Source organism: Lipotes vexillifer, unplaced genomic scaffold (assembly GCF_000442215.2).
Source record: "Lipotes vexillifer unplaced genomic scaffold, Lipotes_vexillifer_v1.1 scaffold91, whole genome shotgun sequence".
NCBI classification, from domain to species: Eukaryota; Metazoa; Chordata; class Mammalia; order Artiodactyla; family Lipotidae; genus Lipotes; species Lipotes vexillifer.
Window position 1 is genome coordinate 4,973,639 of NW_006777583.1, and position 16,115 is coordinate 4,989,753.

The window sequence follows — 16,115 nt, forward strand, 5'->3', positions numbered from 1 at the left end:
TCAGGACAGGAAGAAGCAAAGCAGATAAGTGCTTGTCTCACTACCCCTCCACCCACCCCAAGGGGAAACAGTCTAACCAGGCTTCATCCAGCCTGTATCCCCAGCCAAAACAAAATTATCTGGCAGTTCCTGAGCCCCAGCAGAGGGCTGAGTTAAACGGGTTACCCTGCTCAAATGCAAATAAATGCAAATGCATCTACCTCTTCTGAGCATCAAGAGCAACACACACAGCTGAAGTCATCCGCACCTGGGCGGGCCATTCCCCTGAACAGGCTTCAGAGCTGGTCTACTTTCCTGCTTTTCTGGTCTATGGCCCAACTTCCCTAACTTGTTACAGTCATGGGGCCCCGCTGCCGCGTTTTCCCTGCCCCCAGCTTCCTCCACGCCAACAGCTATAGCTCACACATCTCCTGCGGATCAGGGTGCTCCCCTCAATGTTCAGTGCCTGGATGGGAACTGTCCTGCACACGGAAACGAGGCCCAGCATCTCGCTTCCTCTTTGCTTAAAAATCTATTCCTTACAAGCTACAATGGTTCCAAGAACAAGGTTGCGGGTAATTATATTTTCCCTCTGCCCCATCCCATGTTGCAGAGTCAATGTGTGTAGGCCACAACAATAGTTCTAGTAGGATAGAACTGGTATGGTAGTTATGTGTGAGGCACTATTTGAGTACCTCGCAGGTATTATTTCATCTAATCCTCAAAATAACCCTACCAGGGAGGCATTATCATCTTCATTTTTGGATGAGAACACTGAGACCCAGGAAGATTGTGTGTCTTGTATAACATCACAATTTATAGACGATGCAGGTGGGATTCAAACCCCAATCAATGTTCACTGCAGGACTATTTACAATAGCTAAGACATGGAAGCAACCTGAATGCTCATAGACAGATGAATGGATAAAGAGGATGTGGTACATACATACAATGAAATACTACTTAGCCGTAAAAAAAGAATGAAATAATGCCATTTGCAGCAACATGGATGGGCCTAGATATTATCATACTAAGTGAAGTAAGCCAGACAGAGAAAGATAAACATCATATAATATCGCTTATATGTGGCATCTAAAAAAAAAAAAAAGATACAAGTGAACTTATTTCAAAACAGAAAAAACATCATAGACATAGAAAACAAACTTATGGTTTATTTTCAAACAGGAAAGGGGAATGGGGGGAGGGACAAATTAGGAGGTTGGGATTAACATACACACACTACTATATATAAAATAACCAACAAGGACCTACGATATAGCACAGGGAACTCTACTCAATATTCTGTAGTAACCAATATAGGAAAAGAATCTGAAAAATAATGGATATATGTATATATATAACAATCACTTTGCTGTACACCTGAAACTAACACATTGTAAATCAACTATACTTCAATATAAAATTTAAAACATTTTAAAAAGATATTTGTAAAGATGAAAATGTAAATACTCAAATACCACAGAACTGAAATAAAGATACACAGTGAACATCAAAGAAAAAAACACCAGGGCATCTGACTCAACAGTGTGAGGGAGAGGGGGAGGTGATGGGAGTAGTCCGCCTGGATGCAGGTGGAGAGAATTTAAAAATAATAATAAAACCAATTAGAAGTCAGATGGCTTTTTATTATCAACATGACCAATTTTCTTTTTTTTTCATGTTGAAATTTTTTATTTTGCTGAAATGTACAAACAGAATATAACAGTCTACATTCTATGCTTTCTAAACATTTAACCACTGATGATTTCCATAAGATGCTGTTCTTCACAGTTTAGATGTTTGATCTGTGAAAGCCCAACATGCCTTCCTTTCTACCCACCAGATTAGTCTTTCAGAAGTCTTGCCGTATGTTTTCTTTGTTTGCCTCTCCATGTTGCTGCTTCATTTGAAAGAGTTCATTTTCTAATTGTACAATAGTCCTTTCAATCTCATAATTCTTACTGACCAGGGAAACCCAAGTTGACTCCATTTCTCTTAATTTAGATCCAGCTGTGAGTTGCATGTTCTTTCGCTGCCAGTTTAAGTCCTGAATATGTTTCCTTAACTTCTGGAGCTCTTTCTGTGCATGTTCAATCATATGAACTAGATTTTCATTATACACTTTCCAGGCATTGCATCCATGCTGTGACATTAGTTCCAGATTCTCAATTCGAACCGCTTGATGCTCTAACTGGGCCATAGAATTGTTTACGCATTCTTGCCACGCAGTAATGTCATTTTTCTGACCCGAGGAAGGGGCTGGAAGTTCATATCGTTTCATACTGAGCAATTCAATTGGTTGTCGAGCAGCCAATCTTTCAAATTCATTTCTCATTATGTCGGTTTCAAAAGCGGAATAATCCGGGACTGTCAGGTAGCTCAGGTAGTTCTTGGTAGGTCGGTATCTGCGTGTTTCCTCCTCCACCAATGCCGCAGCCGCTTCCCGCACACCAGGCGCTTCATAACCTTGGTCAAAATACGGCAGCGCATCCACCACAACCTCTCCGGCCACCAAACCCGTCCCCGCCATTGTTAGGTTCGCCGAAGTTTTCAGACTCTGCGCTGGCTCAGGTTCACTTAAATACTTCTGCGCCCTACGCTAACGTAATGACGTCGCCTGCGCATCAGCTTTGGCGCCTGCTAAGTTAATTCTTGAGGGCGCGCTCGCTAGAAATTGCCCGGCCATTTTGTTTTTCATGACCAATTTTCAACAATGCAGTGAAGAAATATTTTTCCTCACTTGGGTGAACCACTCCCACTGTCTTATTAGGCTGGATGCTTCAATATCTGTGCCTAACACTGGTGCAGCCATAGTACAACTCTAAGGAAAGCCCAGCTGGGACACTGAGGATGGCAGGGCAAAGAGATGGAAAGACCATATGGGTTTTTAAAGAATTACTGTGGTAAAATATACATAAAATTTACCATTTTAACTATACAATTCAGGGGCATTAAATACATTCACAATGTCATACAACCACCACCACTACCCTTTTCCAGAACTTTTTCATCATCCCAAACAGAAACTTTGTACCCATGAAACATGACTCCCTATTCTTCCCTCTCCCCTGCCCCTGGTCACCTCTCTTTTTTTTTCTCTATGAATTTGCCTACTCTAGGTACCTCATATAAATGGAACCATACAATATGTATCATTTTGTGTCTGTCTTTTTTCACTTAGCATTGTGTTTTCAAGGTTCATCCACGTTATAGCATGTATGAGAATTTTATTTCTTTTTAAGGTGGCACAATATTCCACTGTATATAATAACTGGGTTTTTAATGACACCTTTGAGGCACCATACCTTAGAGGACCTAATGTTAGGTGAGATAGTAAGTTTACCTTATAGTGTAAAAGTCACATGGCATCGGCTTTTCTGTTTCTTACAGCTGAAAGAATCCTGACACACAAGGCACAACTCAGGTTCTTTTTTTTTTTTGCGGTACGCGGGCCTCTCACTGTTATGGCCTTTCCCGTTGCGGAGCACAGGCTCCGGACGCGCAGGCTCAGCAGCCATGGCTCACGGGCCCAGCCGCTCCGCGGCAAGTGGGATCCTCCCGGACCGGGGCACGAACCCGTGTCCCCTGCATCGGCAGAGGGACTCTCAACCACTGCGCCACCAGGGAAGCCCATAACAGGTTCTTCTGTGAAGCTCCAGGGTGGGCAACGAGACCCACAGACAACCAAAATGGATGCTCTCCAGCATGTGGCAAATTTTACAGAATTTCCCTCAAGTCTGAATCTATACACGTGTACATGCGTATACACACACTCACACGACTAGCGTCACACCTTTACCTCTTCTCATCCTCAGTTTAGCTATTTTGATAATCCCTTATTACAACGGTTAATTTCAGCATAGACAGTTATTCAGTACTTAACATTTTTATTCATCATAAAAATATATATACGTAACTTCAAATCGAGTAAGACATTGTGCCTCATGCTCTGTGGAGGAGTACAGATTGATGCCTCTTTTCAAAACACTTTTCCACAATCTTCACTGCACTTGGAAATAATCAAGCTTAGTCAAAGGTAAAAAACAAAAACACTTATTTAAAAAATACCATCCAGCATTAATTGTGCCAACTTTGGCAAGCAGGCAGGGTGGGTGGTTAATGTTTTATTTGTATATGAAATTGGAGATACAGGAAGCAGTGTGGCAAAAAAAAAAAAAAAATGCTTATCATTAGAACTGAAAGAAAAAGTGAGTGTTATGTTAATATGATAGAAGGGAACTTTGAGTCACCACACAAAGAGAAGAATCTCATCTTTGATAAGTACTAGTAGTGGGGGAGGTTTGACTTATTTGCAGGATTATGAAACGTATTGATTCATGACTATGAAGAGGCAGACTGTAGAAAGCTGTGAGCAGACCCTAGTGTTAGTAGGGGATATGGAGAAGTGGGAATAAATAGGGCAGAATGTTTTTGCTTAAGGGTCCCTAGAAAAAAATTTAAAAATTAAAAAAAAAAATCTGAGGGGCTTCCCTGGTGGCGCAGAGGTTGAGAGTCTGCCTGCCGATGCAGGGGACGCGGGTGTGTGCCCCGGTCAGGGAAAATCCCACATGCCGCGGAGCGGCTGGGCCCGTGAGCCATGGTTGCTGAGCCTGCGCGTCCGGAGCCTGTGCTCCGCAACGGGAAAGGCCATAACAGTGAGAGGCCCGCGTACCGCAAAAAAAAAAAAAAAAAAAAAAAAAAAAAATCTGAGTAAGCACGTAATGTAATATTTTTCTGTGACTATAAAAATGTAATGGGAAGCATTAGAAATCAATTACACTGTAAACATATACAATATCCTTTCATCGTGGGCATATACATGAAGCCTCCTGCAACTATTATAAAATCACGTTATAAAATTCTACCTTTTTTTTGCTTGTTCCCTTTTCTGGCTCCTAGTTATTCACATTCTGGGAGAGGACAAAGGCCTTTACAGATTCATCAATCCAATCCTTTCTTTTCACAGATAAAGGAGGGTAAATAGCTTGCCTGCGGTCCCATTCATCCTCAGTGAAAGAGACTGGACTAGAACAACCAGGTCTCCTGATCCCCATCTGGTGCTTTTCTCATTACAACATGACCTGATTCACACTCCGCCTTGTCCCTGGTCTGTACCTGGTGGTTCTCCCTCAATCTCAGCTGGGGCAGAAGGGCTGTGAAAGACAGAACCCGGTCCTCTTGGGGCCTCTGGTTTGCTATGAGTGTGGGGCACTAGAAGAGGATGCCAGAAAACGCATCACCCACTTCTATCCCAAGTCTGAAAGTGATCTACAACACACACACACACACACACACACACACACACACACACACACACACACACAGAGTCAGGCTCTGTGATCACCTAGCTGAGAAATATTTCCTTGATAGGGCATTGTGTGAGAGAGGAATTTTTAACAGCTGCCATAGGAGAGGTTATTGATTTTAAAGGAGAACATCTGGCCAAGGATACATGCACCTTTCAGAAGCTCCTGGTCACACACAATGACCAACAATGGAGAGCTTCCAGCTGCAGGGGTCATGTCAACACCAGGCACAAAGTCCCTGACCACAACAGCATCAAATGGGCCACTCATCAGTGGTGAGAACTGCCTCCAAATATGCAAATTCAAACAGAAAGGAAACACATTTGATTGAATTCTTCTCCCCCCGCCCCCGGTACACGGGGCTCTCACTGCTGTGGCCTCTCCCGTTGCGGAGCACAGGCTCCGGACGTGCAGGCTCAGCAGCCATGGCTCATGGGCCCAGCCACTCCACAGCAGGTGGGATCCTCCTGGACCAGGGCACGAACCCGCATCCCCTGCACTGGCAGGCGGACTCTCAACCACTGCGCCACCAGGGCAGTCCCTGATTGGATTCTTTTAAAGAGCCCTACCATTCTCGCATCTATTTTGGGTTTCATATTTATCAGCACTCAACATTCTAAATGTTCTAGTCTGGCTATCCCTATTTCTGGTTGACAACACCAGGAACACTTTATTGCAACATTCATGAGAGGTGCCTCGAAAGTGAGGGTGCTCCGATCTCTCGAGGCCATTTTTTTCCTGCGGTTCCTTTGAGAACAAAATCAGTGTTATTGTAGTTTTTAAATGTCTGTCATATAAGGTTTTGATCAAGTTCAATACGAGGAATATGAATTTAAAATATCTTTTGTTGTAATCATGAACTAGGAGAACTGTGAGAGGAAACAGAGTTCTTTTTTTTTTTTTTTTGAAACTCTGACAATTTCAAGTTTATGGAAACATTAAAAAGTACCACAATTCTATAGACTGTCCTGCAGAAATTTATCTTTCTTGGGCTCCATAAGTTTCTGTAAGAGTAAGGTTCTCTTTCATCTAAACTCTTCCTAGAAATTTGCTTTCTCAAGTGGAGATAAATCATTTGTTTTTCAAAACAAGAGCCTGCTGTGTGTTGTGTGTTCCGTCTCAGGCAATAAATTGCCTTTGTACCGTATTTCTGGTTTCTTTCCATATAGCCTGCTGTATCCTATAAACAGAATCCTGAAAAATCCTTTCCACTTGTGTAGGAAAGCCACGACTTTCTTCCTCCAGGGCGTTGATGGTTCGCAGAGCAAAGGGAGTCCTTTCTCGGGGCAGGGGGTTGTTCAGGGGCCGCATGGGGATGACGGAGTTGTACTTGTGCTGCCTGTTGACAGAGTTCATGAGGGACGTATAGAACTGGAACTTACACCAGGTATCTCTTAAAAAGTTTTTGGTCAATAATAAGATTGTCCAGGCAGACCCATTGACAGCATCATCCAAATTCTGTAAATGCTGCCTGCCACATGGCATCTCAGCAAAGATTATTCCAGGTTTGATGCCGAAGTCATTTTCCAGCAGATTCTGGACTCGGAGGGCTTCGTCTGTGTCTTCCTCAGCATGCAGTATCACAAATTTGAGGAACACCTCTTCTTCTGCTTCCTCTTCTGGCATCTCCTCCACTCCCCTGGCTCCCTCCTGCTCCCCTGTTGGCATCTCTGCTGTATTGCTATGAGCAGCAGTGTCACTCAGGGACATTTCTTCAGATTTCTTGGAATCTGACTTGTGATGTCTTTGACTCGTATCCACACTGTGGCTTTTACCCCAAGAGAGAGAAAGAGGGCAGGGATCCGTTTTAGACTTTCCGATACCCATTATAAAGATCCAAATCAGAATAGGAAAGCTTTATTTCTCAGCATTTCATTTCATTCTAAAAGGAGAAATAACAAAGCAGAAGAATACCATAAACTTAATCAAAACATTAAAAATGGAAAATTTCATTCACCCCGAAAACCTCAAAAAGATTATAATATAAAGTTCTCTAAGAAAGAACTGCCAAACAGATCATTGGGAAATGAAATCACTGGTCTTTCTTGAGCTTCACAAGGGCTACCACAGGTAGTCAAGGGTTAGTTAAACAGAGGGTCCAGTTTAATATAACAGGAGATATTTGGAAATTTTAAATCGTATTATAACCACACTATATACCTCCAAATTAAAATAAATTACTTTGGTATTTTAGAGAAAAGGTACCATATCAACTCTACCCATATGGAGTTTAAATCCAACTTCTCCATAACCAAATTACTGTGTAAGCTAGAAACAGGAAAACCTAAAGAAACCGAATATTCCAACATTAAACACAAAATTTGTTTTTGTATCAAACACAAATACAAAACAGAATACAAATATCCTAAAGGTGGCTAGCAGGCAGCTCTACTGACTCAGAACAAAGAGAAGATCTGAAATGTCAAATGACTTGTTGCCCAGAATTCATGGGTTCAGAGCTTTTTTGTTTGTCTAGATCAGGCCATGTTGTAGTGGGGCTGGTGCAGAAACTATAATAAGGACTGTGAAAAGTAAAGAATATCTTTTCCAGCTAATCTTGGGAATACTTAAGAAAACATTTATTCACCTTGGGAGAAATTAACATCTTGGTTTGGAAGTGAAATCTGGAAACAAAGCCTTGTGATTTTCACCAGTGAAATTAACAAATAATCATTGTAGTCTATACTCGTTCTTTTATTTTAAAAATCCTAAATTCAGAGTGTAAGAATTAGATCAGCTCTGAAAGAAAGGTACTCCATGTGAATCTAATTTAAATAAATCTTCAGATAATGTCGGCAGTGTTGTTAATATAACCCCCAAACAGGCAGTTTCAAGGGGGTTTCTTTTTTATCAAAAGACAGAAAATTTAGAATAGATAATTATAAATTCCATGTTTTCAAACTATGGGCCCACAGACTATATTCTAAAGCATTTTAATTTATTGTTCATTGGCAAAGACCAGAGTTCAAGAAGAAATCAGAATTTTATTCATTATGACTTAAGTAACATAGCTACATATACCAAAATATTTCAGGTTTAGAAGAAACCATTCGGCAAAAATGGTGAAAAACTGTTATGGGAGGAAAAAACAAGGAAAAACACAGAGAATTTTTTTCTAACGTATATACGGACGGAAAGGGTTTGCTACTGCCTCTGAATAGTGAAGGAATTGCTGGCTATTGCCTGTCATTTATTCTGTCTGTACTTCAGGTTCTGATCCACAGTATACTGTGCCAGCCACCAAGTGGTAGTCTAAGGCATGACAACCCTCCAATGCTATTGATATCCCAATTAATAAACCTAAATGAACACAGACTCTCTTCACTGGTTAGGATTAACTGCTGACTTTTTTATTGTATCATGAAAAAAGTTTTACCATGCAGAATTGCGAAAGAAGGTTCCCCTGAATTAAAAAAAAAAAAAAACTATCCAGAGAAATCTATTAAAGCGTCAATTAAAATAATCTTCACTTATTCGTTGAGATAGGTTTGTTAAACCAACTTCATTATCTTAATCACTAGCTGCTGCAGATGAGTGCATGTGAAGTAATATAAAAGATTTTCACTAAAAAGTGTTGTAAACTTCTAAGGTAAAATGGTGTGTTGAGTCAGAACACAGAATCTTTTGAGATAAATAAAAATAAACAACAAAAGAATTACATTATGAATAAAAATTACAATTTTACGTCTCATTTTTCTTAAACACTGGTCAGCAAGAAACAGCAAAATACTCCAGAAATCTACCATGTGCCATTCCAACTTCCAAGCACTCCTGCCCACCCCCACCAGAAGCAGACCAGCAAGAAGAAAATTAGTGACAATGTCTGAAAACTTCACCATAACCTTCTAATTTGGAGAGGAGGGTAAGGAGTTAGCCAACGGGAAAAGATGTGGGAAGTTCTGCGCTGGAGATCTGCCTTTCCCACCACCACGTGAGTCAGAGATGGGGAAGTGGTCCAGATTCTTCACAGGGGTTCTCAAGGCTGGAAGGAAGGGGGGAGAACCTGACTGTGTTCACCTTGAGCTAATTAACTCCATCAACAAAGAGAACAAAAGGAAGGCAGGGAAGCAGAAAGAAATAGGGGAGGAGAGAAGGCTGGCACAGAGAACCCTGCAAAGCCTCTTCAATGTCCTCCTCCTCCATCAGGGACAGTTAGCATCAGGGTCAAAACACTGAGATTTCAGCTCCTACCCCTCAGCTAAGCGGGAGGAGAGTGAAGGTGGCTGCAGGGGAGAGGCACACAGGACCACTGTTCACAGGAATAAAAACGTGTGTGTGTGTGTGTGTGTGTGTGTGTGTACATTTTTAAATTTACTTTTTTAGAAGGGTAAACTTTGAAAATAATTATATTGGGGACTTCTCTGGTGGCGCAGTGGTTGAGAGTCCGCCTGCCGATGCAGGGGACACGGGTTCGTGCCCCGGTCCGGGAAGATCCCACATGCCGCGGAGCAACTAGGCCCGTGAGCCACAACTACTGAGCTTGCGCATCTGGAGCCTGTGCTCCGCAGCGGGAGAGGCCACAGCGGTGAGAGGCCCGCGTACCACCACCAAAAAAAAAAGAAAATATTTATATTGAAAAGTCCCACTCCCATCCTTGTCTTTCCCATCCATCCTGTTGCCCCCATGGCCTCTTACTGGTGACCGCTTTTATTAGTTTTTCCTATATCCTTCCAATATTTCCTCATGAATACATATATTTTTTCTTTCCTTTTTTTAAAAAAAGTATTAATGTATATATACACATACACTGCCAAACAGCAGTAGGTAGGTAAGTAGATAGACAGATAGATAGTAGATGGCTTTTTCCCTTAGTAATATAACTTCAGAGCCTTCCATATCAGCACACGGAGAACCTCCTCTTATTTATATAGTCTCCTAGCATGTGAATGTACCATAACTGTCCCGTTCTTCAATATGTGATTTGTTTCCAGTCTACTACTATCATGAACAATGCGGCAATGAATAACTTTGTACAAAGGTCATTTAAGTGCAGGGTCATCTGCAGAATAATTGCCCTAAACAGGATTTCTGTATCAAAGGACAAATGCATTTGTCATCGTGATAAGATTTGGCCAAATCGCTCTCTGTAAGATTGAACCTTTTCTGGTTTGGTTTTGCTTTTCACTTGACTGAATGACACCTCCACCTCCATCCCTTGCCCCAGAAAAGATCTAAGACCAAAACGACCAATTACTATTGACCACAGCCCAACTGAGTTAATCACATCCCTTCAGGGCAACAGAAATGTGGAAAGATACAACCCATCAGAATGGAGCCCTTAAACAGAAGTTCTGAAGGGAAGATCAACAGGTCCAGGATAAGAAGGAAAGAGAGTCCAGAATGTATTCACTCTATATCTAGGCAAACGAAGGTGCCAAAGGAATCCCCCCACATTCAATAGGAGTAAGATGAAAAGAACAGCTCGGCATATGTGCACACTGGGCAAGTGCGCACATATGTTACAGGAAATAAGAAGGAAGATAAAGAAGAATCAGAGCATGCAAGAGACAAATAAAAAATTCCATTCTCATTAAGACTACGTGGTCTGGAATCAGACTGCCTGAATGTAAATCCCAGCCCTACTATAAAAAAAACTGCAAGACTTTGTACAAATTACTGTATGTGTATCTCTGTGCTTTGATTTCATCATGTGTAAAATGGTGATAACTATAATACCTACCTTTAAGGTTTTTACAGTGATCAAACGGCTTAGAAGAGTGCTCCATAAATGTTAGCAGTTAATATTGTTATTAAATACATAACAAAGAAGCTAAAGAAAACTTTACGGTTTTACTTTAGTAGCAATAAGAGAAGGCAGAACTAAGCTGTGTGCCTACAGGGGGGTGAGTGGATGTGGCAGAGAACACCTGCAGAAGTTCCCTTTGACTGTTTCATTGTTCTCAGTAAAAGAGGAAGCAAAACCCCTTCCTTAGGACTGCCCCAAACCTCAATCTCATTTTATAGTATAAATGGTATAGGATGGAGCCTACTGGGGTGAGATTACCATGTCCACAAGGTTATTACTCTTCCTCGGCCCCACCCAATGCTGCTTAGTGTCTGTGTGTACTCTTGCTCCCAGCAGAAGACTTCTGTGGCTGGAGGAGAGTCAGGGCAGCACCCGTTGGGTCCTATCCCAGGACAGCCCCTCTCCATGCAGAAATTTCCCAGGAGGTTCCTCAGGGTGGTTACAGCCATCAGCCCTCTCTCCCCTGTCCCAAACTAAAAACTGAAACTTCAGTGTGAATTTCTCTTTCATACAAAGTTTACTTTCCTCACCAAGACCTTTGTGAGAGTCAACTGTATGTGTCAGCTGGGCTAGGCTATGGTGTCTAGTTGTTTGGCCAAACAACCAGTCAAGATGTCGCTCTGAAGGTATTTTTTAGGTGAGACTGACACTTAAAGCAGTAGACTTTAACTGTAAAAATAATGAATCACTCTGCTGTATACCTGAAACTAATATAATATTGTATTAATCAACTATATTTCTATTTTTTTAAATAAATAAAGCAGTAGACTTTGAGTAAAGATTACCCTCCATAGTGTGGGTGGAACTTACTCAATAAGTAAAGGCCAGAGCAATACTGAGGTTCCTCAAAGAAGAAGGAATTCTGTCCTGGGACGGCAACATAGAAATGCCACCTGAGTTTCCGGCCTTCAGACTCAAGACTGCAAAGTCATCTCCTGTCTGTTTCTAGCCCTGCAGATTTGGGACCTGCCAGCCCCGCCAGTCACATGAACCAATTCCTTAAAATGAATCTCCCACCCTCCCTCCCTCTCTCTCTATAAAACCTATTGGTCCTGTATCTCTGAAAAACCCAAATACAACCCTCCTTAAAAGTTTGTTGCCCTAGAATTAAGAGTTACTGTTTCCATTTAAAAAAATTTTTGACCACTTGGGAAGAGAGGCTCCCAAAAAGCAGTAAGTAAAACAATGATCAGTAATAATTTGATAATAAAATACATATGCATAAACCACTTTCAACCTGTCCATGTGTTTACCACAGAAAAAGCTTATGCGTTTAAATCACTGACTCTGAAATTTAACACACTTAACAAACATTTAGGCATCTAGTACTTGGATCCCTTAGCCCTGGAGAACTTTTTAGTTGTCTTTCCTATCTGAATAGCACCATCTTGTGGGAAATACATACAAAATTAATAGTTTCTTCCCTTAATTCAATTAATAAATAGATTTTGTCATTATTAATAAGGGTTGTTGAAAACTTACTCTGCACCAAGACCTGCTGGGTTTTAGGGATGTGGACCCAGGATAAGCAGATGATTAGGACTCATCGCACTGGTGCTTCATTCAAATAACGTGTGCTACCAGAGCACTAAGGATGGACACGCAGTGGGGAGCACTACATCAGTAAGGCCGAGAGGCGGACAGTTTCCAGGCAGTGGGAGTGGCACTTGCAAAAAAAAAACCATTGAAGCACCAGAGGGCACAGTGTATTAGGATCATTTTGCACCAGGTGTTTAGATGGCTCAAGTCCAAATATGCAGGGGTGTGAGGGGAGAGGATAGTGGTGAGAGATAAGGATGGAGAGATAAAAAGGATTAGAGCGAGTAAGGAACCTAGTTTACTTGGTTCAGGACTTTGAACCTGATCGTGTTGGCAGACAGAGAGCCCCTGGTAGGTATTAAGCAGGGGAGTGACACGATCTGACTTGTTTTAGACAAGAGTAAGGAGACTAGGCTTAAGGACTGTTAGGCCCTGGACGGGGAGGACAATCAGTTGAGAGGCTGTCACAGTAACCTACATGAAAAAGCAGAGCCCTGAACTAAGGAAGTTATGATGGAGATGAAGATATGTAGGAGGTGCCAGGGGTTGGGAGGGTGACGGAGAAAGAAGGATCAAGTACGCTTCCCAAGTCTATGCCTTGTTACATTTGCTGAGTCGTTTGCTGAGACAAGCAGGGTGGGCTTTGGATGTAGCTGACCAGTTAATCCAGTTTGGGACACAGGGAGCTTAGGGTGCCTGCGACCTGGAAAAGGAGCTGTCCAATAGGTACTTACACATGTAGGTCCGAGGCTGAGGAGAGCATCTTGATGGGAGTTAAAAGCTTGACACTAGCTCAAATCTGTGAGTAACTGAAAACAAGTAGAAAGAAAAGAGAAGGAAGAGAGCTGAAGACAGAATCAATGCCTGAGGGGCACCTGGAGGAGGGGGACCCATAAAGGAGAGGGAGGAGTGGCACCTGAGCAGCAGGAAAATCAGGCACAGAATCCAGAAGCCAAGGCAGGAGAGTACCTCGAGCAGTGGTCAGCGTCCAAGGCACTGAGCCCCTTGAGGTTCACCAGAGCAGTTACAGGGGATGGTGGGAGTCACCAGTATGCTCAAGAGTCTAGAGGATGAGGGGGCGGGGGAGGGGAAAGCTTAGCTAAGAAGGAAAGAAGCCAACAGCGACAAACGAACATAGGGTGGGCAGAGGATTCCACGAAGAGAGGAGAAACTCAGAATGCTTGGAAACGGAGGGAACTGGCTAGTAGAGAGAAAGGATGAAAAGTATGGATGGGAGCTTCTTAGAGCTGAGCTGTTCTCCTCTTGGTCACTGGGCAGCTCTCTCTCCTACTCCCCCTTTTTCTGAGAGAGGAGAGAGGCCACCTAACTCCTGAGGGTGCTAGGTCCCGGGGTAATGTCTGTGATGAATACTGCAGATGATGTGGTGACCTACAGGACTTTGGGTTTTAGCTTCTTGGGAGAAGGTGGGTGCACTTTGCTTTTTCTTATAAGGATGGCTGCATTATATTGTAAGAGAGCACATTTCTTGCTATCATTGTCTGGAGGTTTCGGTATGGAAAGAAGGGAAGGTATGGATATTAAGTAGCCAAAGGGGCGTTCTGTAACAGATCCTGCAGGTTTGCTCACGCAAAACTTATTCCAACTTCCTTTTAGTGAACCTTCCTGTACTTCCTGTGCCACAAGTACTAAAAGCTCTATTTCCTAGACTTCCTTGAAGCTAGAGTTCTGGATGTAATTTAAGTTCTGCCAATCAGATGTACTTACTAGTGTGAGTTAAATATGAAGGGAGGCAGAGCATGAGGCAGTGACTTTGCTGGTTAAGACTCTAGCAGACTTGGTGTGAATCAGAGCTGGCAGCTTGCTGATCTGGCGGGAGGTTTCATGGTTGTGGCAAAAGCTCCAGCTCCGGACTTCCCTGGTGGCTCAGTGGTTAAGAATCCGCCTGCCAATACAGGGGGCACGGGTTCAAGCCCTGGTCCGGGAAGATCCCACATGCTGCGGAGCAACTGAGCCTGTGTGCCACAACCACTGAGCCTGCACTCTAGAGCCCGTGCACCACAACTACTGAGTCCCCATGCCACAACTACTGAAGCCCATGCGCCTAGAGCCCGTGCTCCGCAACAGGAGAGGCCACCGCAATGAGAAGCCCGCGCACCGTGACGAAGAGTAGCCCCCGCTTGCCACAACTAGAGAAAGCCTGCACGCAGCAACGAAGACCCAACGCAGCCAAAAATAAATAAATTTTAAAAAAGCTCCAGCGCCACTAAACCAGTTCGGTAGGTGGTGGTCTGAGGTATTCCTAGAAACTCAACCTGGACTCTAGCTCTTCAACTTACCCAGTGATACTGTACATTTTGTAATAACCTCTAATGCACACTTTTCTGCTTAAACTAGCTATAGTAGACTCTGTTCTCTGCAACAAAACTATGATTGATACAACATCCAAATCCAGGCAAGGGAACTACAGCAGGTCAGCAGCAAAACATGGTCTGCCACCTGTTTTTTATAAGTAAAGTTTTACTGGAAGACAGCCATGCCTATTCATTTCTGTATGGCCTATGGCAAATTTCATGCTACAGAGGCAGAGTTGAAGAATTCCAACAAGAGCCGTGTGGCCTGTATCGCCCGTGGTATTTATTGTCAGCACCCAACAGAATAGACCTGAGCCAGCCAGACAAGGAACATGTAGACTTTTCTTTCAGACTTCTTCACACTGGAAATATTTTATTAAAATAAAATCCCAACTAGGGTGATCAATATCTTCAGGAATAGGATGGGTAGAATTTGAATCCACCTGTTCTTTACTGAAATAACATTATTGAGAGTCAGCTGTCATTTATTTATTTTCTTCTTTTGGGACTTGCACAGAATCCATAAGGATAGCAAAGGCCCAGTATAAAGGAAAGGATTATCAAATATTACCCATTGATACTTACAGTCTAACTAAGCTAGTGCCTGTGTTTTTCATTTTAAGGTATCAAAGCTTGCATTAGAAGTGTTAGGGATCTGTAGGAATCTAAAACCCTATATCTTCCCTTCATGGCTCTAGTCACACTACAATTAATTACATGTTTGAGTATCTGCTTAGTTTCTCATCTTTCCCATTAGACTGTAAACTCTATCAGAATAACACCAAATCTGTCTTGCTTGTCACTGTATCTCCAGAGTCTTGCACATAGTCAGCATTCAACAATACCTTCTGAATGAATGAATGAATTAGACAATTCCAAATATAAGACCTAACACAGTTTTTCAAGTTGAGAGATAGCTGAACAGATAGCTCTTTATCATCCCTAGCATATAAATTATTGACTCAATCTGAATAGGGACCAGCCTATCCAAATGTATGGATTTTTTAATGAGCAATTATGTTACATTTTTAAAAACAGTGTGAATATAAATATGGTACATTCATTTCAAGATACAGCTCAAGGGTCATATTTGGCAGAATGCTTTTCCTTTGATCTCCAGGTTGAGTTAAGTACTCCTCCTCCGGCTGTCCATAATATCTTGCTCATATTTCTTATAATATGTATCGCACAGCACTTTTTTCTTTTCTTTTTTTTTTTTTTTTTTTTTTTTTT

At 42.2% G+C, this 16,115-nt stretch overlaps 1 protein-coding gene and 1 pseudogene across 2 annotated transcripts in view; both read right to left on the minus strand.

Annotated features, from left to right (window-relative positions):
- Positions 1-1,673: 1,673 nt before the first annotated feature.
- On the minus strand, positions 1,674-2,510 carry LOC103086613 (pre-mRNA-splicing factor SPF27 pseudogene; annotated as a pseudogene). Its single transcript, XR_014368615.1, has one exon. The product of XR_014368615.1 is annotated as a pre-mRNA-splicing factor SPF27 pseudogene (transcript).
- A 3,321-nt stretch (positions 2,511-5,831) lies between these two features.
- The window catches only part of TICAM2 (TIR domain containing adaptor molecule 2), a 43,121-nt gene continuing 32,837 nt past the window's right edge, over positions 5,832-16,115 (minus strand). Inside the window, exon 3 of the mRNA XM_007451214.1 lies at positions 5,832-7,167. Coding sequence (XP_007451276.1) covers positions 6,405-7,112 — 708 coding nt within the window. The 5' untranslated portion in view covers positions 7,113-7,167 and the 3' untranslated portion in view covers positions 5,832-6,404. The remainder of the gene's footprint in view (positions 7,168-16,115) is intronic.